The following is a 23,955-nucleotide window of genomic DNA, read 5'->3' as shown; positions in this document are numbered from 1 at the left end:
GTGCATTCACGTCATGTCATGAACTTATGAAAACTCTGGTGATCCGTGCTCACCCTTTGTCCCCCCCTACTGCGCCTATGAGCTGTGCAATTCATCCAGCGCACTCACTTACATATACACACACACACCCTCCTACACACTCACAAACATCCGCTCTTCCATGTTAACTCACTGGCTTTGCTCCAATGCCCAGTGTTTGGCAAAGCTGCTCAATTTGGCTGCAGAAGGCACTTAGACACAGCGGGGTGCATTCAGTAATGAAGTTAAGTGTGAAGACAATGCCGTGATTTGAAAGTATAATAAGTTGCCTGTGTTTATTGTTGACTGTTATTCACCCTTGTTCCTAATATGACAATATTCCAGTAGTGCATAGAAAACAGGGCACCGCATAGCAGCCTATGTATCACACTACTGCTTTACAATTTCTGCATTTTCAGTTTCTGTTTTTTTTGTTATCCCACCAGCGGAGGGCCATGCGGACAGCTCCCCAGAAGCTGAGGAACCGTCCCAACGCTAACCAGGCTAACTTGATCCAGAGCAGCCCCAGAACCCGAGTCAACCGCTACATCGGCCGGCTGATCGAGGCCCGCCAGACCGAGTCCGACACGGCTGACCTCAACTTCCTCACACTCATGTATAAGTGCTCTGAGCGCGAGCAAAGGGTGAGGAGCATTCAGTGAGATGCTGTAAATTACAAACTTTAATGTGATGAAGCCACCGATTGAATGTTTTTTGCTATGTTACTCACTCTTATGTGGTCTCTGGCATTATACAGTACCACCAGGTTCCTGATGAGTATTTCACCAGTGCAGTGGTCCTTTCTCTGATCCTAGCTGCCTTGTTTGGCCTTGTCTATCTTCTCATCATACCACAGTATGTACAACCGGATTCCATTGTTGTTCATTCTTTTCTCTTTCTCTTTTGATTTTTCTGTCTCTCTCTTTAGATCTTGAATCAACTATCATTCAGTTTTCTTACTAACCCCACTCTCTTCACCTATTCTTTTTTCTCTCTCAGGGGCACAGTGGTACTAGTCCTTCTTGTCTTCTGCATCTGTTTCCTAGTAGCTTGTATCATGTACCTGCATATCACTAGAATACAGGTAAATATATTTGCTTACACTTTACTGGATACACATCTGCTTTTCTTCATTCATTTCTCATTCACACATCAACTTTCATCTTCTCTGATCTGGTGCTTAACAGAGCTGGCAAGTTAAAGTTTCTTCATTATTATTCTTTTGCTGACCAAAGGAAAATATGTAAATGTATTTTTCACAAAGCCTTGTAATAGTGATTCAATATTCATTGGCTTCAAGATTACTTTCTAAGCTCCTGTGTTGAATTAAAACTCATATGGCAAGTCCAAGTCTATTAATTTCAGCTTTTGTTGAGGTTGATGGTCTCCCTCGAAGTTCCTAACCACATCAGTTTTACAGTTTATTTTACACATTGAAGCTTATATACTGTCGTTTCTCCCTCTTGTTTTCTGTTTTTTGCTCATCTTAGTGACTTCATGCTACAATCTCTATCTGCACAGTATTTCAGATTCCCACTACTTTTTTGTCCATTCAGTTTACAAAAAATGGAAGTTTGTCTTAAATCTTAAAGTGACAAGTGACAAGTGGCAAGTGCATTATGTTCTTCATCTAACCAGGTAAAAGTCTTCAAGAGTGACCTGGCCAAGAGAGCAGAATAAATATTGTTATAACAATAAAAATACATTTTAAACAAGTAGAACTAAAAGTACCACTGTCACTTCATATGAGTGAACATAATATCCAGTTAATATATGAAATATTTTTTTCCTCATATTTTTACAGCTATTAACACTTTCTCCAATTGCAATGTTGCTGTGTTTGGCTATATATATTGTTACATATGTACAGTATGGATTTGTCTTTATATCAATTAATTCGCTCTCATAGTATCTCTCCTTTTCTCTCTCTCTCTTTTTGTCACTCAGTGTTTTCCAGGGTGCCTGACCATTCAGATTCGCACTGCTCTCTGTATCCTCATAGTGCTCTTAATCTACGCTGTGGCCCAGGCATGCGTGGTAAGTAGGCAACGTAACAGTAAAAGTGTCACCTGCCACAAATGACCCAAACTTCTGGCCAACCAATACATTTTTTCATGCACCTCCAAAAATGGATTTCAGCTGTAATTTTCTGAGCTACTAATTGTAGTTAGCGTTTGGTTTGATGAAGGCAGATTTAGATGCTAGACTGCAGTGGGAAAATGCATTTTTATCACAGGTTTAATAAATATTGCATGGGTTGTGCTTGAAGTTTAGTGAGTTAGGGAGCCAAAAAGCTCAAATAAATAATTTATCATGAACATAGATAGTTGATATTCATCTTTTTAACAACAGACATTTATGACAGTATTCTCAAGTCTGCAAATGTGTGAGCTCTGAAAGACAAACAAACATTCAAAGTTTGAAATATAGTCCATCCCCAGTTTATTTGTGATGGACAAAAAAGGACTAATTATACTAATGCAAGAATGCTTTTGGTAAAGCAAGGCTAACACTGAACTGTTCTCAATTTCACTGTCCTACAATCTTAACGATAATCTTTCTGTTTGCCTTTGATAGGTGGGCTGTATGCCCTGGTTGTGGGATAGTGCCAATACCAACAGCTCCATTATCATCATTGATGTGGACAGCGGCGTCAACCAAACCATGGCGGAGCTGCCTTGTGACGGCGCCCGCTATGCCTTTCTGTCTTGCGTGGTTGGCACACTCACCCTGGCACTTTTCCTGCGCATCTCCTGGCTGCCAAAGATGGCGCTAATGCTCATTCTGGGGGTGCTGTATGTCACCGTGTTGGAGCTCAGTGGCTTTCGCAAGACTGGAGGGTGAGTTTTCTCAGCGCAGCGTGACCATCAGATGAAAACCATCATGCCAATCACTTCAGCTTGTTTGCACATGTTATTTCATTCTATTTCTGTTTTTCCTGAAATGAAATGACAACAACACAAACATCCTATCAGAAGAGCCTGCAGATTGTGCAGTGATTTTGCGTCATTCAAGTATCAGAATCAGTGATTGGCTGTGAATGTCAAGCAGCAGTTTTTTGTTTGTTTGTTCCAAAGAAAAAAAGATAAGCAGGAGAGAGAGAGCATTTACAGCACATGTCCTGAGAAGTATGTGTGTGGAGTCTTTGCTTGTCTTCAGCCCACACACTCTTTCATTTACCACCCTTTGAAGCAGCACATGTGCTCATTAGTTCCAAATCAGAAGCCTGAAAGGACGATGTGGGCTTGATGATGGGAAAGCGTTAGCTGTTTCACCCCAGCATCGAGGGACCTGACCAATTTTATTGGAGCTCAGATCATAAATGTGCTCTCAAAAATTATTATGATGAATTTGTCAGGCTATTAAAGATTGCTTTTGAAAACTAATTTTGTTTATATCCACTTGTGCATCCATAGATGATGAATATTGTATGATTCAAATCCAACCATATTTAAAGCTCTTTCATTTGTAAGTTTTCCAAAATTTAATGCTTTCATTTGATGTTGGCCCTCAAAAAAATCCACATTTTCATTATTTCACACATATAACTTTACACATGATCGCTCTTGACACTGTGGGGGGTCTGTTCAACCCTCCTGTGTAGTTTTCTGTGTGGTCCGGTCCGGTGCTGACTTGTGTGTTGGTCTTTTCCACAGTGGGGGGTCCTTCCACATCCGGGGCTATGAGCCCATCCTGTCTCTGTTGCTCTTTGTCAGTGCCCTGGCCCTCCACTCCAGGCAACTTGACCTCAAACTACGCTTGGACTTCCTATGGGCTGTGCAGGTCAGGAAGTGTATGTCTGTATGTGTATGTGCATGTGAGACAGGCTGTGGATTAAATCAAATTATCATAATATCAGTTTTCATAGAGGTGTACTGTAGAGATTCTGCCATTTGGGAATTGTTATGTGTAAACTATCAGGTTATGTGTGGAGGATTTATATTTATAGACTGCCAGCTGTCTGTTCTTTGGCAAAAAAGGAGAATAAGAAGCTTGTTTTGGCTTGGTTTCATTTGGCATCAGAAGTGTAAAAAGGGACTATTTTGCATAGTGGGAAGCAAATCTGAATTTAACCATTTAACTAGCAGCATTAGCCATTTCATGTACCCAAACCATTCAAAATCCAACTACACATATGGCAGCAGGCTCATAAGGTTTTTACTGACCCCCTGTGGTGACAATGTGGAACAAGCTGCGGTATGTGTTTTTTAATGTATGCTATTTTATGTCAGGCTGAAGAAGAAAGGGACGGTATGGAAAAAGTCAAACTGGACAACAGGAGGATTCTCTTCAATCTTCTGCCCGTACATGTGGCTCAACACTTCCTAATGTCAAACCCCAGGAACATGGTGAGCCTCGCTAATAGTAAGGCAGACAGACAAAAAGACAAACAGGTAGATAAAGAGACAGAAGAAAAACAAATGAATGTCTTCAAATGATATCAGAGATGTTTTATACTGTATTCCTTCTTTATCCATAAGGATCTATACTATCAGTCCTACGCACAAGTAGGTGTCTTGTTTGCCTCCATCCCAAACTTCAATGATTTCTACATCGAACTGGATGGCAACAACATGGGAGTAGAGTGCCTGAGACTGCTGAATGAGATCATTGCTGACTTCGATGAGGTGCGATGCTGATTTTGTTTTTCTTGACTTTGAACTCACAGATCTGGGAGTTTGGAGTTGGTTTGAAATCTCTCTCTCTCTCTCTCTTTCTCTCTCTCTCTCTCTCTCTCTCTCTGTGTGTGTGTATGTATTTGTGCTTTTAAAATATTTTTTTCAGCTCATGGATAAGGAGTGCTACAAAGACATAGAGAAAATAAAAACCATTGGCAGTACATACATGGCAGCTGTGGGCCTTGTCCCCACTGTTGGCACCAAGGTGCGTGTTGCTATTTTCTCATGAATGTTAATTTAATACATTATAATTAACCAAATTATTAAGGAAAAAGTCATGAATCAATACTTATGCCATCCTCTGCTTTCCCTCTTTAGGCCAAAAAATCAATTTATGACCATCTGAGCACAATAGCGGACTATGCCATTGAGATGTTTGACGTTCTGGATGAAATCAACTATCAGTCATATAATGAGTTTGTCTTGAGAGTGGGTACGTCTGCCCTTGTATTCCAGTTGTTGCAAAAAACATCAAAATGTGACAATGTTTAATATCATTTTAACATTTTCGTGTGCTTGCTCAGGGATCAATGTGGGTCCAGTGGTTGCAGGGGTGATCGGGGCACGGCGGCCCCAGTATGACATCTGGGGAAACACGGTCAATGTAGCCAGTCGGATGGACAGCACTGGAGTCCCGGGAAAGATACAGGTATCCAAAGCCTTTTCTATTACCAACTGTATTTAAAAATCACCATATTACAGGGGAGGTTTGGTTAAGAGGTGGGACTGGGAACAGTTGTAAAAGGGACATTTTTCATGAAATCATTAAACTTATTACAAGCAGTCATTGCACATGCATAATTAGACTAATATCAGGATATAATAATAACTACATAAAATGCAATAAAAGGTGTAAAATAGGTTCTCTACAAGGATAAAAATAAAGCCCACCTATGTTTAGTTGAGGCCCTCTAATGTGGCTGCCAGGACCCATCAGCTCAAAGTATTGTCTGTTGAGGTGACCAGGTTGGTCATAAATTGAATTGGGCTTTTTAAATACAGAAATCAAAGAGATTTCAGTTCACTCTGTTTGGCTCACAGCAGTAACCCGCTTCCTTTGATCATCAAGCTGTCTTTTGACAGAATCCTTTTTACCTTTGCATCAGTAGAAGTATTACTGCCAAATTTCCCATTAATCTATCTATTGCTTTGTAAGAGAGGTGGGTACATGTGAAGGATTTTATCCTGATTATTTAAAAATGCCAAATTGACAATAGGTGGCTGCAACAAGAACAATGACCTAGAGATTAATTTCAATTAATAAAAAGTGGGGGAGGGGTTCATTCTGAAGCATTTTGTTTACATTTTGTCCTATTTTCTTTAAATTTAGAAATATTAAATGGTATTAATATTTCAATAGTACAGTGTCATGATGATGGCAATTTTTCTCTTTTTATTAGCAATGAATATGACACTACTAATACACTTTTATAGTAGACTGAACTTGGGTTAACTCCAAACAGGACCTGGCTGCTTTCCTATATTCATTTATTTGAATGTACATATGTTTATTTCCTCTGTCTCTGTGATGCAGGTGACTGAAGAGGTTTATCGCCTACTGAATACTAACTATGACCTGGTGTGCCGTGGTAAAGTCAGTGTCAAGGGGAAAGGTGAGATGCTGACTTACTTCCTGGAAGGGAAGGTTCAGGACATGGGCACAGTAATCACTTCTTCAGTGATACGTTCTGTCAGCCTGGCGCGACGGATCCACTCCTGTGGCAAAACGAGCGTCCCAGCCAATCTGGGCAGTGTCTCCTCAGCTGCTAGTCTGATGGGCAGCAACATTCAGATGAACGCTGCCAATAGCAGCAACAACCAAGCAACATGTCTGCCCCCTCCATGTGTGCCCGCAGTGGGTGAGGAGGACGAGGAGGATGTAGAGGTGACTCAGATTGAGATCGGGGCTGTGGCAGCTGCTAAGGATGTAGCCGTGTAGAAGGAGAGACAAGACTGTAGTCTTGCATGGAAAACTAAAGAAAAACCTGGTTGGAGGCCTAGAGAAGACAGGGCTGTTCGGGTATTTTCCCTAATGCTGAGCTGCTGGGAAAACCCAGATTATGCTCATTCCGGATATGAATTTCCGGAGTCATCACATGATGATACAGACAATCATACTCGCTTTTAGGGAATTTGAACTGCTTGCCACTTTTTGGAGATGAACTTAAAAAATGTGGAAAGAAGAAGACAGGTACCCAGAATCTCAAATCCTCTTTTAACATCTCTTTATCAGATGATTAGATTTGTGGTGTTCCTGGGTTCCCTCAGATCCAGGTATAACATGCATCTTGGTTTTACATGTACAGTACATATTCCAAGTACAAGGGGATACTGTATGTGTGCATTGATACTGAGAAAAACACTGATCTTGCTATTTGCTTTTGCACTGTCTCTCTGATTATGCCAAGGATACATTGCATTATTTACAGTGTAAATTTGTGTTTCTTTTTGGTGTATGTAAGCATGCATGCGTGTACTTGTGAGTGTGTATGCATGTGTGATTAATTCTGAATTGTAACAAAACAGCACAAAAAAAGTTTTTTATATTCAGAGCTCACTGGATGAAGAGACATATCCACAGTTATATAGTGCATGACTTCTTAAGAGTTGACAGCCATAGTAACTCCTGTTGAATGAAAACCAAAGTAATGAGCTTTCCATAGATCTTCAGTTATATTGCCTCACCATACAAGAGAGAATATATTTGGCACACAGACTCTTTAAGAAGATCTAAAATGTGTCTTTTTTTAAACCCTGCACAGACTAAATATGGTTTCAAAAAGATATTTTGACCAATACCTGATATATACAATACATTTCCCTGATTCACAATAGTGCCAGATGTTGTGTAAACACACAGGCAGTGGTGGAACTGAGAAGCTAGATGAGAAGGCAGTGGGAAGGACAGAGGAAGGTGCGTACATGGAATTCCACTGAATTTGACATGTGCTGCTGTGGAAACTAGTTAATGCCAAAAGTGGACCAGACACAAAGCACTCTGGACAAATACATCACAGGACAAATACACTCGCATACAGACACATAAGTATTCATTCTGCACAAAAACAGCACAGTATTTAAGCACATGCAGTTAGCATACAACTTCTACAAATGCACAAAGGTGTAACCTAGTGCTTTACCCTTGGCCTCTGGAAAAGCTCCATGTACATTCCCACACTTCAAAGTGGCCACAGAAATGTTGGTGCAGCGTCTGGCTACTGTCGTCCTTCAGGCATACATAACTATACTCCAGCTTTTTGCGAAATTTAAGAAATGTTTTAAGTTTTCCTCAGACAGAATTAGCTTTAGCACGCCTCAGACGCAGTCTCTGAAACACGAGGCACTTCAGATATCTTTATAGCCTATATCTTTATCAGCATATAGAACTTTTACTTGATCTGCAAATGTGTAAATACATCATGTTTTTTGCCTTACCAATAAGCTTACAGTGATTGCAACCTGCCTTTTTAGATATATTCACTTTGATATGCAGATCATACTTTTTGTAAATAGCCAAAAGCTGTAAACTATGTTGTATCTTGTACAGTGTAAAGTTGGGTTATTGAATATTTTGTAATAAAGACAATATTGGTGTATAAAATATCAAATGGGTATGGCTATGATTGTCAACAAATACTTTTGGCCTTTGATAAATATTTTGGCTACAAATACATGAAACAAATAGGAGTATGAGAAAGTGGTTTTGGATTTGCAGTACAGTATGAGGATTTCTAATTAAACAGAAACCAGATTGATGTCATATGTCTCAAACACTGAGCAGAGGCCAAAATTGTTTTCTCAGCCCAGATATAAAGTTTGTCTGGAGGTTCACTCAGTGTAACAGGTAAGTCAACAAACATCCTGGCTTGCTCAATCCTTTTCCCAGGCGACCAAACAGCATTTAAATTATTTTTGCTTGGTAAATGAAATACAACATGATTCAAGAACTGCTTCATTTATTAATATTTTACTATTAATGTCATGTTTATGCATCCTAAATTCTTTTTTCCTATACAGAAAAAAAACTAGTGCACAGCTGTTATCATGGTCAGGATGAAGTCCCCTGACAAGCTGAGGTTGGCATTAAGCAATAGAGGGAATCCAAGGTAAATGCTGGCTCACAAACAACACTCCCCCTGGTGTCATTAGGGCTAAAAAGGGGTCAAGAGTAAATTAGGTTAGGGAGTTTAAAAAAAACAAAAATTTCTCTTGGGTTAGATTTCAACAACCAAGAAAAAAATCAAATAGTTTGGTAATCCTAAAAAATCTGTGTTGAATCTCCTGCTGCTGAAAATGTAATAATGTATTACAAAACTGCTTAATGGTACTAATGCTAAAAATACTAAAAATGTGTCTCTTTTGTTCTACCAAATGACATTGTTCTTCTCGTATCTTTTTATTTTTATTAGAAAATGATTAGATTTTAAAGAAAGTAAAACTAATTATTACTATTTCGAGCTGTTTTTATTTATTTATCTTTTTTGTCTTTATTTTTTCACTTTATGTGTCAAATTGTGGCCTTACCAGACATCCATTTCCAACTACCTGTAGTTAAGCTTTCACACCTGATTTGAATAATCAACTAATGAAGACTTGGCAGCACTCACACAAGACATGCATGATCTTTACACATTGGGAAAGCTCAGTCATCCTCCTAAATGGATATTCATCAGCAAAATGTAAGTTCAAATTCATTTTTTCCTTAACCTTAAGAGCATGACTGGTTAAGGTGGTTGTTCAATTGTATGTGCGTTGAATTGGTAGGACTAGATTGGTAGAATTGAAGCTTGTGGTATGCCTATACTTTGATAGAAATGATAAAACTCAGTTTAGAAACTAATATGTGTGACATTAATGACCAGATAAAGTAAGAATGTATCGCTTCTCTTTATCAAATAAAGCATTCAATTGTTTATCATTATGACCATTTTATACCTTTTTACTAGGGACAATGTACTTTTAAAAATATATTTATGGGAATGTTTTACTTAGGTGCACGAGATAACTAGGATTATGTTTTTTCACATCTCATTTTCCACTTCTGCCTGTTTAAGAGTTAAGTAGAGGCTATCTATATATCTATCTATATATGTAAAGTAAGTAAATTCAGTAATAAATGGGCCTGATTTGTGAGTTCTGTTATGTAATTGAAAATTACATGAATGTAAATGATGGAACAGAGGCCACGTCTAGAGCCCATCAAGGAAGAGTCAGAGCAGGAAGATGAAACTGAAGGAGACAAAACTGGAAAACAGAAGGAGGATTTTCAAGGTCAAGTGAGCATGGAGACAGACGAGGTATTGGCAAAAGATGAGGGCGACAAAAATGAGGGTGATGATGCACCACTGAGGGTCCTGAGACCAAGACGATTGTCTCATTCCTCAAGCCATGAGAGCTTTCTTCAAATGCAATCTACCAACAATGACCAGGAAGAAATGGAGAATTTCTCTGTGTCCAATCTGAGTACATTCACAGAGGCCCTAAGTGATATAACTATCCCACCTGGGAAACCAAGGATAGAATTTCAGAAGAGTCCCAGAGGCACACATATGAGAATAAAGGTGAGTATTTTCATTCATTTTATATTTAATTTAAAACTTTGACAGAAGGAAAGAGGTGACACTGTTTTTGTTTTAAGGTCTCCAAAATCAGATGGCAAAAACACAAACCACCTCATCAGTCAGTGCAGAAGAAGAAGAACAGCAAAAGAAACAAGAAATCGTCTTTGGTTGTGAGTAAGCATTTTAAGAAATAAATGTTTTGATTCCTAAAAAGTAGGACTACTAAGAGTAAAAGTTTGGTCTGTCCTTCTCACCATGGTCCCCAAAAATGATTATAAGGATGAGCCCTTTCCTCAGTGGCTGGTGGATCTGATGGTCAACATTGAAGAGGCAACAACACACCAGCTGGTGGTCGAGTAACACTCATCACAGGCCTCGTAAGGGGATCACCTTGGCCATTGCACACAAAACAACGACCTAGTTGATGAGTACTGAATGTAAAACAAACTTACATGCCATATTAAGGGTTGGCACTGCCAGAGATTAAAGTCCATGTGCTACATGAAAGACACAGTTTCCTTTTCTTTATTATCACTGAATAAACAAAAAGAATAAATGCATAAAGAGCACTCACTTGGGATAGGAGTGAAAATATTAAGCTAATATAGTCAATATAGTTTCCAAGCACTATACTACAGCTTCTTGACAAAGTTATTTGATAGTCTATTAGCTCACTTCTCTCCTTCTGTGGTTTTTACTACATATTTTAGCTGCTTGGTTTCCTTTATACCCTGGGCCAATCTCAAACCATTACTTCCTAATAAATAGATGGACTGTATATACAGAGGCCAAAGTTGACCCTGCATGGATCACAGCTAAACATTTAAATTCATTATCATTATGCCAACATAACCTGTAATTTAAAAAACAAACAAGTGAACGAGAAACTTCTTGCATCTCATGTAATCAGTCATGTTACATTTTGAGTGACACTGAAGTTAGATGTCAGATGTTTAAAAAAACACAAAGAAATGTACAAAATGAGAAGCCAGGAGGTCACATATAACTACAAAACATGAGTGGTGCTGGTGTGCACAGTATTTGAAACATGATGGAGTGTTTTGAGGTATCATGCATTTGCCATAGGTAGTTATGACAAATACTACACCAAGGAAACAACCAATTACTACCATCTTTCTTCAGACGGACATGATTCTAGCACAGCAATCCACTATGTTAGGGTTATGCAATACTGCAGGGAAATTGTCTTTATCTGTCTGCCTGGTAAGATGAACCTTCACCAAAGAGACTAAAGTGATAAATAGGGTTTTAGTGTCAAAACAGTGTCACAAAACACAATCTGGCAGCATTACTTCACAGTATAACTACCTGGAAAAAAACCCTCAGTTATCTAATCACCAGTCATTGTTGCATAGCCTATAACTTCTTGGATTATCTAGTATTTGCTTTAAATGTTATTTATTGTGCACTACTTTATGGTAACAATTCTTCAAAAGCAGAATTTATGTAATTGTTTTCATAACCCCAAAGTCATAGACCAGTAATTTGGTTGCCCAAAAAACAGGGTTGTTTTGATGTTCAATCACTTTATGTTCCAAAGTCAATATTGACAACAGACCTTGTGAAACTGGATATACGTCAAGCTTGGGTCATCCACCGTTTACAACAGCCTTGTCAAAAATATTTTATATCTGCAGAAACCGTGTCAATCATTAACCCCTCTGGAGGCCATGTTTCCATATAAATACAGCTGGTTCAGAGAATTCACTTTAGAAGGAAAACTACAGCCATACTGAATAAGTTGCACAGTCCAAAAAGAAGATTTTTTATCTGGAGACTGGACATGCCTGGATTATATGAGAAGCTAATGCTCGTGGCAGCAGTGGTTCCAGCTGTCTTGACCGTGGTGAGGTCGTCCCCAGTGGTGGGGCCGGAGCCTATCCGCTGCGCACCCTGTACCCAGGAGAAACTGAACCATTGTCCTGCCATTCCAGCAGACTGTAAGCAGGTGCTGAGGGAGCCTGGCTGTGGCTGCTGCATGGCCTGTGCTCTGGAGAAAGGAGCATCGTGTGGGGTTCACACAGCCCACTGTGGTGAAGGTCTCCGATGCACTCCCAGGCCCGGTGAGGCCAGGCCTCTACATGCTCTGACCAGAGGACAGGGGGTCTGCACTGAAGACCTGGGCCAAGGTAGTTTCATGGTTTTCCTTGTCACATATCTTCACTGTTAATACTGGCTACTTTTAAGATCTTTGAAAGTTAAAATGTGAAATAAAAGAAATACTTAAAACCTTAATAAATTCATTTCTGGTTTGCAAAAATCTTTTCAACATTTATGTCAAAACTTCTTTCTCTAACATTTATTTTTTTTGTTCAGATGAAGTTGATGGAGTCCCTGACCACAGTTCCCTGCACTACCTGTTGGGGCTCAACCTCCCATTGGACCACCAAGACACTGCTGAAGGCCAGGAGAGTATCAAGGCCAAAGTCAATGCCATCCGTAACAAACTGGTACAACAGGTGAGGAAAAGCTGTAAGATAATGCAAGTTTACCTTCCTTCCACAAGAGGGAGCACTAAGAACTAAGAGAGAGATAACTGGGATTAATGCCATGTTGCAGTGAATATGTGGGTGTCTTTCTCACTTTTTTCTTTTTTTTTTTTGCACAGGGTCCTTGTCACGTTGAACTGCATGCAGCACTGGACATGATAGCCAGCTCCCAGCAGAAACTAGGAGAGAGGTTCACAACTTTCTACCTCCCCAACTGTGATAAACACGGCTTCTACAAGGCCAAGCAGGTGAGATAAGTGGAGGATCCCACAATAAAACTGACTCTCAAACCTGTTGTGAGGGATTCCTCTGAAGGTTCTGAGTGATTTATTCATGCGGTTTCCATGTCTGTTTCTGTTTCAGTGTGAGTCATCTCTGGTTGGACCGCCTGCTCGCTGCTGGTGTGTCTCTTCCTGGAATGGGAAGAAGATCCCGGGCTCAAGTGACCTCCTTGGTGACTCAGTTTGTCATCAAGAAGTCACTCACTGAAGGATGGACTCATAAACATACCCCCCCCCCCCCCACACACACACACACACAGACAGGTGTGTTAGAAGAAAACATAAAGCTACATATTGTGTTTCTTGTATTTAATCTAAAATCAGGGGAGTGTGTGCAACAACTTCCTTTTAAAAAACACACAAGATGTAAAATACTATTTCCAAGGGGAAACTTTCCTCTCATTTTATTTACATGTATGTATCAAAACTTATTTATTCAGTACTTGTATATTCTTACTAGCATTAACCATTTGTCATTTTTAGATTTTTTATATGTTTGCCTATTTTTTCAATTGTAAATAGGGCAACACTGTATACATTTGTATTTCTGACTAAATAACTCCATTGCTCAAAAACCACAGGTCCACAGCTCTGCCAAGCCCATTTCAGAGTCTTCAGGATCAGTTTTTTTTTCCAATTCATTCAAACCTGGAGCTGTGCGCAGCACGAAACAACACAGCCGCTCATTCATTCAAGATGTTGACATTGTCTGAATGTATCTCCATTGGCGTTTCCTCAATGGGTATTGGGGGAAATACTTAAAGTGCCGCAAATATGTGCACGGTGGCCAAGCACAAACATATCAGGGCTCATCCAAGCCACTGTGAGGTTTGGGATGGGTTGTTCTGCATTTGTCTACCTCTACTAGTCTCTGCAGGTCCACAAGTATAGTAGAAGATTGCTGTGGGCTCTTCTCAGTTACACCTTTCTCACTTGTATTTGCCTAGAGGGTCATTGTGCTCTTTTTCGACCTATTCTAGCATCTGTTCTATAGTATTTATTATGATTCACTCATGTGTTTATGCTTTTGTTGTTGAGGTCATGTGCAGTGGACCAACACTGTTTGTGAATGCTGTTTGATAGGAACACTGCTGCTATTCCATTATTGGTTTTGTTGAAATAATGTATATATTGTACCATTCTAATTCTGTGGACATGCATCCAAATAAAGTATTGTTTCATCTTGATGGCCTCAGGTGTAAATGTATCATACTTTCTCATACACACTCCAGGCAAGAGAGGGTAAGATAGACAGGAAAAAGGAAATTTAAACACCTGGATCATTTTATACTGCCTTTATTAAGTAAAAATAGACCTCTGAGATTTGCATTGTACATGCAAAGAGCATAATTACTTAAACCAAGGTAAGTGATGAAAATTATCACTGGCTACACAGAGATCAGAGATAACACTTTGTGGCCTTTATCCCAAAGAATCCAGCTTATGCAAAAATGACAATAAAAACAATAACAACCACAGTACTTATGAAAGGACATATTCATCTGTCTGTAGCTTAATAATCCAGCATAAAAACTTGATATGCACTGTAGTGTTTGAGCTGCACAGTCCTGTCCAAGTCCCTGAGGAGCAGGAAGCAACTGGGGGAAAAAACAGAATTCATAAGAATAGGAATTCATTGTAAGGCAACCAGGAAGGCATCGCATGCTTACTCCGAAAGACATATTCAAACATACATTTATCATTGTCGTGACCACATACACAATGTCTTTATAACAAATCACAAGCATACAAATTATGATTACACATCACAAGCATGTACATATGTGTAATGCCACGTGATTGTGCGTAAATTAAGAGTACTCTCATCAATGCTTGTGACAAGTACAAAATGTCTCTTGTGTATAATAATCAAAATTAAGGCCTCTGAGATGAATTCATTAAGTGTATCCTCTTCTCAGACGCTGTCCAGGTTGTGTTCAGACACAAACAGCTTATGAAGAATCCATCCCGTTGTACAAAAGTACAGAATGTATCTGTGACACAGAGGATTTTTCCTCCTGGTACTCTTCCTCTGTTCCCCTTGCTCTGCCTCAGAAAAAGGTCCCACAGGCAACAGATAGAAATAGCAAACATCCATATATCGGCTGAGCCATCTCTTGACCTCTCTCCCAATATCCTCAGTGTCTCCATTTGTTTACAATTCTTCTTGCTCTCACTCCCACCCTCCCTCCCTCCGTCCTGCTCTGCTCTTATTGGCTCTCAGAGTTGTAGTACTGGGCGTCTCCTCGCTCCTTCCCATCAAAACCTGGCAAAGGCTGCCCATATTTGTCCACACACCAACAGAAGCCTCGCTTTCTGCCTTTGGATGGACGACACTGAAAGTGAGAGAAGGGACAAGGTGAAGGGAGGGAAGAGAAATGGAAGGGGGGTGGCAGCTAGATGTACAAATTCAGTTGAATATGCAGCATTATGGGTAACAAGCCACTTTAGTCAATGAAGTAGAACAGCAATAGTTAAGAGGCATTAATGGTCAGATTGTGCTGAGTCGACGCAGCCTTGGCTATCCAACACGCTGTGGTATTTTGAGCTGCTTTTATGGTCTACCTCCTGTTACACACACATATAGAGACCTTTAAGGTAAACAGAAACCTGGTAAAATATTTGCTTAGTCCCGTTTGTGAACAACTGAGAACCAAGATCTATTTTCAGAAGCTGGTGGCCAGTACGAATCATCTGTTGCTGATTATACCCCACAGCTCCAAATTATGGGTACTACAAATGACTTACAGAGTCTGTGGAGCTACCCAAGGGCTGTTATTTTACTGCCAATTTTACTAAAGGTCAACCTCCACTCTAGTAAAACATGCAGCCATTCATTTCAAAGGCTAAAGCAACTGTGCTGCTGTTCCACAGAGGAGTCAGAGCTGATCAGGATGGAAGTCATCCTTATTTAGTTCAATATTTTAGCAGGATATGACTGAGTCTGATCTCAACTGAAGAACTGATCTCTCTTGCTATCAGACCACTGTTGCATAGGAGGTACAGGAGAAGAATATCATTACATGTTAAATGTATACATTATGTGTGGACAAAAGCAAAAAAAAACAAAACCCAACCTAGTACAGTAATCAAAACAGGCTACTTAAAGCACAGCTTACTAAAAACATGCAGTTTCCCACATTAGTTTTGTACTGGGCAGTCTATTCCTTACAGAGACATTTACTGCTAATAGGAGATTCTTTTGCTTAGACTCGTGCAAACGTCCAAATTAAACTGACCGACAAAGTGAAATGTCTGCCACTCCTTCAGCGCCTGAGGGCTCCACGCGGTGCACTAGCTCCATTCTACATAAACAAAGACAATGAGCCTAGCGTTGTGTGGCTGGTTATGAGATGATTGCAGGTCAAGGAGAACACTTCCATTAAGCAGGAGGGACTGCTATGTAATAAGAAAAGCTGCCTTGGTGATGCAGTGGCGCGGGAACACTAAGTGCCTCCATATGAATGCGTCAGAACCACTCATTTATTACAACCCGATCGTGGGTGAACCATGTGAGCGTGGGGATAGCTGCAGCTCTATTTCTGTGCCTGCTTCTCAAAAGTCCAGCAATTATGGGGCGAGCGCATCGGGTGCCGGTGGCCACCTTGACGTCTGTCTCCCTGGGAGGGTTCCCGTTAAACGGCCATCGTCCCAGCCGTCAACCCCACTGGGGTTTGGCCCCTGTGGTTCCTGTCTCCAGAGCCAGTGGCTAGGGTCTACCTCACTGGTGTGGTGGTGCAATGATGAGGCTCTAATAACTACCAATGAATACAGGAGGACAGCTAGAAATCTGTAATTGGGCTGCAGGAGACCTAAAGTTTGAGTCACTATACTTCAGCTTTGAATCGTTATTAATGTAGTCTGTAAAAAAAGGAAATGCGTGCTTCCTTTTTACAGTTAAGTAACAAGATTTTCATCATGCTAATTAAATAATGTGTAGCCTCTCGTGAAATGTATCATTATGAAGTATCAGGTGTCTTTGCTCTGAATGTGCTTCTTTACCTGCTTTTTCTTATAGAAGCCCTTCTTGTCACAGTTTGGTATGCGGAAACCTCTGGGGTTGAGAATGTCTGTAATCTTGAGGCTGCTGAGAATGCTCTCAATCTCTCTCCGACAGGGACCCTACACATGAGGGAACACATAAGTAGTTACTGCACTTTCTCCAATACTTCAACATCACTAGCTCGAGGTTTAAGAAATCTGAACGCGGCTGATGCTGTTAGCACAAGCTATTTCCTTCCACAGAGTGATTTTGTCATGAATTCTCTGGGTTTGTGAATAAAGACGTTAGCAAAGCTGACTCATGCTGCATCACACTGCTTTGCTGTAATGCCTAAACAATGGTGGCTGCAATATGAAAGAGGTGACGGATGTGAAATGAATTCATCTGACCGACTTGTAGAGGCTTAACAGTCTGCCAAAGCTGCTTATAACTCTTACAATTTACACAAAAGATGGGGGATAAAGTGAATTCAAAGAGCTCAAAGAGGGAGCCAAAAGGCTTGTCCTCAAGTCCAAGTACTCCAGTCACTAATCAAAGCAGCCAGTCAAAGCCCATTACTAGTGTGTGCTCACTTCTCTGGCCAAAGAGAAGATCAAAATAGCAGCAGGGCTTCCCAACAGGCACTCACATAGGCCAATCCATCATTCGCTGGCTCTCAGTACACCCGGCACGCGGACGCCTTGTGGCCAAACAACCGCCTGACCCAGGTCAGCCGCAGGGCCATCGTACCCGCTTGCTGCCATGCCATTCTATTGCTCATGATGCTTGCCAACCATCCGCACCGCTACCCAAAACATTTCATCACCCGCAGGGAGAGAAAAACACCAAACACAGAGGAAGAGGAGAAAAACATTCCTCCAGTATACTCTGAAGACAGAAAAATATTGGTTGTGGTACTTACATACTCAGGCTCCTGTTTGGTCTCTAGAGAAAAGTTTTGTTGGTCTGTGATGAGTGGTCCTGGGAGCTCCTCAATTTTAAAGTTCTGGGTTTTCTTCTGCTGCTCTCTTCTTAGGACTTCAGACTTGGCAGAGGGGAAAAAGGGGTGAGGAGGAGGTCTCAAGGGTCCCATGGGTCTGTGGGTGCTGTACAATGTTTGGAGGCCTGAGCCGGTGGAATTCCTCTCCTCGTCCTGAGTTTCAATATTCTCTGCTAAAGTTTGAGAACAACATGTGTTTATTCACTTAACAGTACACTAAGATATACATAACCTTACATTTAAGGGGATTTCTTTTCCAGTGCTGATTCAAATGTACTGTGGGAAATCAGTTTGACAGTTCATAATTGTATATATAAATATAAGAATGTAAGAGAATAAAAGTATATAAGAAGAGCTCCAGAATTCAAAATCTAAATACAGTCTTTGCCCAAGTATTCAGAGAGATTTAGGTTTTCTACACCTCTCTGATAATGTGCACATCTCACTGTCTCAATAGAGTCTAAAAATCATTTTTATCTTCACCCTCCAATCTTTTTTTCCTGTGGAAACAGATTTTAATAGGTAGAGCTGGATTTGTGTCATTTGTAAACTCTTAAAGTCTTCCACAAAGAAGCCCCCAAATCCCCTAAAAAAACTTTTAAGCACCTCTTCTTTTGTGATTAGTATCCTGTAGGTTCAGTGAAGGAGATAAACAAGACGTTGTATACATTTACTGCACAGTTACATGGTTGTCTATCGCCTATACGACATCCATTAAACCTGTAATAACCTATCTAAGTAAATCAAAGATTGAAGGTGCATGCAGAAGAGTTACCTGGTAGCTCATTGACTGGAGGTGTTGGTCTGGGAGTAAGTCGTTTATTAGTAGCGTTTGCACAAATCCCCCGTCCCTCCAGCAGAGCCTGCAGAGGTTTCGTTTCACCGGGCTGATGCTGACATGTCAACCCGGAGCCACATCTCCCGGTGTACACGCCGCACGGCTGGCCGAAGCTCAGCGCACAAGTCATGCAACAGCCGCAGCCGGGTTCGCGGACTCTCTCGGCACAGTCCTTAGGTAAAGGTTTGCACAAAAGCCGCGCTCCAACATCACATGGCTCGCATCTGATCACCGGTCCGACCGCACCTGACCTCCGGGTAAACGATGCCAGGACAAAAGTCATGCAAAGTGCGCGCAAACAGGAATCCATTGTGTCGTCTGAAAGCATATAGTGTCAAAAGTGAGGAAGCGCAACTGCGTCCTGCTGTGGTGACTTTTCACTGGGTAGGTTCTCTCTCTCATTCACATAAAGCCACCGGACAAAACATCTCAATATATAGACCCCAGTGACTGTAGTCACACCCCCGAATAGCTTGTGGTCTACTGATGAATTGCCCGAACTCCGTTATGTCTTTAAATCCATCAGTCATTTGTTGGGGGTTAGTCAAACCATACAAACATTTACAGGGTCCACTTAACAGCAATCACACTTTTTAAAAAAAGAAGAAAAAAGATAAGCCTATGAATTAATTTACTTGCCTTTATCTTCAGCTTCAGATTTGGGTTGGCTCTTAATAATCTGACCATATTTGATTTAATAACGCAGATGTAAGGTTGTTTAACACACATTGAAGGGAGTGATCACGCTACCCAAAGAGACAAATCCACAGAAATATTGTAAATGTGAATCAAGTGCATCAGGTCTCAATTTGCAAAGCCCACACACAGAAGTCCAAGCATCTGTCATGCGCGTATGCATTCATAGGGGGCGCCAAATGTGTGTGTGTGTGTGTGTGTTTGTCACAGCAGTCTCAATACTAGTTAGATTAAATCAAACTTCTCAGTGAGTCACTGTTACCTGCACTAAACTTAATAATAATAAGAGGCTTAAGAGGCCTAATTATTATATTAGTGCTTGTGTATGCTTAGTGATTCTACAAGTGCCCATGTACAACTGTTCTTGTGTGTGTGTGTGTGTGTGTGTGTGTGTGTGTGTGTGTGTGTGTGTGTGTGTGTGTGTGTGTGTGTGTGTGTGTGTGTGTGTATGTGTGTCCACAGATCTGCAGCCCAAGAAGCTGCACATGACCCTAAATGACCTGTATATGGTTTAAACTGTGACCAATCCATGGCCTACTGTGATACGTTGATACAGTATAAGCTGCAGCAGTGCAGCACTATAACAAATGACATACTAAAGTATGCGGGGGAATGTATCTAAGTACAAGTGCTTACGTGTTGTACTGAACTACCATGTTGTCATACGTGTACATTTTCTTACTTGAGTATTTCCATTTTATGCCACTTTATACTTTTAAAGACAACTGTTGTACTAATTACACTATATATTTGACAGCTATAATTATGACTTTGCAAATTGTCATTTCTAAAACACATGGTATTCTTATCAAATATTATGCTTTTTTTAAATAGATGAAAATAATAAAATGTGAAATTGTTTCCATTTACTCCATCATGACTATCTTGAATAATAAAAATGATGCTTGCACATAATTGCACCAGTTAGAATATTATAACTAGTGATATAACAATATAATGCCGATAGAAGAGATTTCAACACACTCAGATCTATCAGATCCATGCAGGTTTGAGCTTCGTTTTGAGCTTTCGGTCTATCACACCTGCATCAAAGCATGCATGATTCAGTAATGGACAGGCAGGTAAAAAATAACCTGCCTAGCCATTACTGAATCTTTTATGCTCTGATGCAGGTGTGATAGACCGAAAGCTCAAAAGTGTGTGCAACTTTAGCAAAGATTTAGCCTGGTGGAACAGTGATCATCCTACAATAACATTATACAGTGGTGGAAAAAAGTTTTCAGACACCCCATGCATTTGTGAAATATTGCATTAGGAATCACTCTTAGGTCTTCAAGTGCAATTTCTTTTAGTACAGTCACAGCCAAAATACTAAACAAATCTTAAAAAATCAATTAAAAACTTAAAATTGATTGGTTCCATAAAAATACATAAGACATTTTGAATATTGGGTCATTTTGGTACCAGTGATCCACTAATGAAGGTCATTAAAAGACACCATTTTTGTGCATATTTGAAAGTTCATCAGAGACAAAAAAGGCTAAAACAAGGAACCTAACGCAGGAAACACGCCTGAAGATACAGATTCTCAGCCAGGAAGGGTACAGCTGCCGCCAGATAGCCAGGAAGTGCAGATGCAGTCCTTCAGCAGTTGGATACACTCTGCAGAAGTACAGACGAACCAATAACTTGGAAGACAAACCAAGATTTGGGCGTCCAAGGGTTTCTTCAGCAAGAAATGACCGAATCCTGATCCGCATGTGCAGGGAAAACCGCCAAATTACATCACAGTAGCTTCAGCAGCAATGGTCAAACCAAACTGGTGTCCAGTGTTCCACCCGCACTGTACGTGGCCGACTTTTAGACCATGGCTTAAGGTCCTACAAGGCTGACAAGAAGCCCCTGATCAATGAGAGACAGAGGTTAGCCCGGCGTTGTTGGGCCCAAGCACACAAGAACTGGACAGCCAGGAATTGGAAGAAGATTATGTGGTCAGATGAGTCCATATTAGCAGGAGGAAGATAAGGCTGGACCTTATCTTCCTCCTGCTAATATGAGGGTATGCAGAAGGCCAGGCAAAGCATTATCTCCAGCATGTACAGTACCTACTGTCCAGCATGGTGGAGGCAGTATCATGGTTTGGGGATGCATGAGTGCTGCTGATGTTGATCATCTTACTGTCTGTGATGGCACATTGAACATTGCCAAGTATTGTGCCATTCTCAAAACCCACATGTTCCCTTCTGTACGTGCACTGTTCTGTTGAGGTAAAAACTGGATGTTTCAACAAGATAATGCCCCTCACCACACATCCAGGTCCAGTAGAACTTGGCTGCAGGAGCACAGTATCCAGGTTTTACAGTGGCCAGCTCAATCCAGACATGAACCCCATTGAAAATCTGTGGTGGATTATCAAAAGGTGTGTTTCAAAGCGTAAACCAAAGAATTTAGGAGAATTAAAAGTAGTAATTCAAGAAGAATGGGACAAGATTACCCCTCAACAGTGTGAAACACTCGTGGGGAACATGCCAGCCAGGATTAGAGCTCTACTGCGTGCTAATGGCAGGGCCACTAAATATTAATTTGATGATGTGATGGTTTATTTATTTTTTTGTTCAGTTTTGAACACATTATCTGTTATTTGTTGATTTTGATACCAACAATGTTGAGAACTGACATATTGAAACTGTCAAGAATTAAGTTTCGTTAGTTTTTCTTGTAAACAATAAACAAAAAAAGTCATTTGTATTTGTTTGTGTCTGTCTATTGCAGCCACACCTTTTGATACACAAATAAGATTTTAACACAATCATTTCATGATAATATTTGAGATTGTGTAAACTTTTAAGGGTGTAATGCTGAAAGCTGTTTTTCTATGTAGCCAGCCCTTTGTGAACTTTGCTGGCACATTTAGTCAGTATCTACTTATTACTCATCATTCCTTTACCATTACTGTACAAAACATGAATCTATATTGTGTATCATTTTACTAATAACCTTCTTAATCTTTAGACCAGTGGTTCCCCAAGTGGGCTCCAGGGGATCCCAGAGGGGGCCTTTTAAATTTTATTCTTGTGAAGCGCTTTGTGAATTTTAAATGTATGTAAATGTAAATGAGTTTTATATATCTCACATCTTGGCATTTTTAGTAGGGCTCACAATATTATTTTGCTTCGCATGAACTGTATATTTTCAGGGATGGACATCTTTGTTTTCAATTGCAGGTTAGCTGTTTGATGCAACACTGGGTTTTGCAAATGGGACAAAGATGAGATAATTCAGGCACAAGACCTGCTGCTTTTACAATTCTGTATATTGAATCTTGTTCATAACATGAATGAAAACTACCAACGAGACATAATTCAAGGTGATCTTTCCATATTCAATGTTTTTTGAAAAAATGCCATGTACCTGCTCCTCACACATACAGTGAAGCATTGGTCTCTGAACTTATTGTTAGGATGTGTGACATAGTTGGGCCTGCTCTGCTCATTTGTCAGTGCTACAAATCAGACCTTAAAATAAGGGTGCATACCACACATGTAAGTGAGAAAATTCCTTAGTAATTACATCTGTAGCATTTTTAGGTCCACTATTAATTGGTTACAGATGAGAGAGGACAAAATGTCCAAAATACCTCAAAAGAATAACAACAGGAGAGGCGAAGGTGTCCAGTTCCTCTTTGCTTTTGAAATGTCTTGGAAACCAGCGTCAAATCAGTTGCCAACAAGCCCTGGCGTACTGCCGCCTGTTAACAGACAGGTCTACAGCAGAGCAGTGCTCAGTGGAATGCCAAACATTTGTTTCATATGCAGAAAAAACGCCTGCTGATTTTCCTCCCTCTCCTTCACTCAGAGCTCCTTGGAAGGGGGTCTCTCAGCCACCTGTGCATATTCAGCATAGCAGAAGCGAGCGTCGGGCACAGGGAGTAATGTACTGAAGGAATGTCATCCCGCAGAGCAGCCACTCAATAAAGAGGGAGTGTGAAGAATGTGCTTTTGCACACACAGGATATTACTGTACATGTGTTTAACATAACCTGCTGTCAAAGGCTCTGCCGACCAACCACAACTGTTTGTCAAATCCTAATCTGGAGCAATTTTCCACTGTTTTAAAATGATGTGGACAAATCAGATACACCCCGCTTGAAGCTCTTGTGGCTGCAGAGTGGCCTGCATTAGCCATAGCAGCCGGTCTGTAGCTTACTGCACTGAAGCTAAATATAAACTGGCTGTTGGATGACTGCCACTGCAAGTCACACATTTCATCACATACATTTTCACCTTTAGTCTTATTAAAAACCTAAATCGATGCCCTGATAAATATTCTCATGTCAGCTTAAAGGATTAGTTCACACAGCTACATTTTCATACTTTGCAAAAATGTCCCATGCAAAAAGTTTGTAATGTATCAGTTTTTTTTCATTATT

The 23,955-nt window shown here is 40.4% G+C and overlaps 3 protein-coding genes across 3 annotated transcripts in view; 2 read left to right on the top strand and 1 right to left on the bottom strand.

The window, feature by feature from the left end:
- Positions 1 to 6,636, top strand: part of adcy1a (adenylate cyclase 1a) — a 33,273-nt gene extending 26,637 nt beyond the window's left edge. Inside the window, exons 9-20 of the mRNA XM_053330207.1 lie at positions 465 to 662; positions 776 to 873; positions 1,018 to 1,102; positions 1,966 to 2,055; positions 2,596 to 2,858; positions 3,675 to 3,801; positions 4,251 to 4,412; positions 4,500 to 4,646; positions 4,804 to 4,902; positions 5,016 to 5,130; positions 5,222 to 5,346; positions 6,232 to 6,636. Of these exons, the coding sequence (XP_053186182.1) occupies positions 465 to 662; positions 776 to 873; positions 1,018 to 1,102; positions 1,966 to 2,055; positions 2,596 to 2,858; positions 3,675 to 3,801; positions 4,251 to 4,412; positions 4,500 to 4,646; positions 4,804 to 4,902; positions 5,016 to 5,130; positions 5,222 to 5,346; positions 6,232 to 6,636 (1,914 nt within the window). The remainder of the gene's footprint in view (positions 1 to 464; positions 663 to 775; positions 874 to 1,017; positions 1,103 to 1,965; positions 2,056 to 2,595; positions 2,859 to 3,674; positions 3,802 to 4,250; positions 4,413 to 4,499; positions 4,647 to 4,803; positions 4,903 to 5,015; positions 5,131 to 5,221; positions 5,347 to 6,231) is intronic.
- A 5,341-nt stretch (positions 6,637 to 11,977) lies between these two features.
- On the top strand, positions 11,978 to 14,240 carry LOC128369212 (insulin-like growth factor-binding protein 1). The gene is made up of 4 exons (XM_053330212.1): positions 11,978 to 12,408; positions 12,596 to 12,738; positions 12,888 to 13,016; positions 13,132 to 14,240. Exons 1-4 carry the CDS (start codon positions 12,063 to 12,065, stop codon positions 13,255 to 13,257), a joined length of 744 nt encoding a protein of 247 aa, XP_053186187.1. The 5' UTR covers positions 11,978 to 12,062; the 3' UTR covers positions 13,258 to 14,240.
- Positions 14,241 to 15,253: 1,013 nt separating this feature from the next.
- On the bottom strand, positions 15,254 to 19,179 carry LOC128369211 (insulin-like growth factor-binding protein 3). The gene is made up of 4 exons (XM_053330211.1): positions 18,807 to 19,179; positions 17,954 to 18,204; positions 17,052 to 17,171; positions 15,254 to 15,385 (listed from the first exon to the last, which is right to left on the bottom strand). Exons 1-4 carry the CDS (start codon positions 19,177 to 19,179, stop codon positions 15,260 to 15,262), a joined length of 870 nt encoding a protein of 289 aa, XP_053186186.1. The 3' UTR covers positions 15,254 to 15,259.
- Positions 19,180 to 23,955: the final 4,776 nt, after the last annotated feature.

Source organism: Scomber japonicus, chromosome 12 (genome assembly GCF_027409825.1).
Source record: "Scomber japonicus isolate fScoJap1 chromosome 12, fScoJap1.pri, whole genome shotgun sequence".
Lineage (NCBI taxonomy): Eukaryota > Metazoa > Chordata > Actinopteri > Scombriformes > Scombridae > Scomber > Scomber japonicus.
Note: the sequence above shows the minus strand (reverse complement) of the source record. Positions and strands in the feature narration are given on the sequence as shown.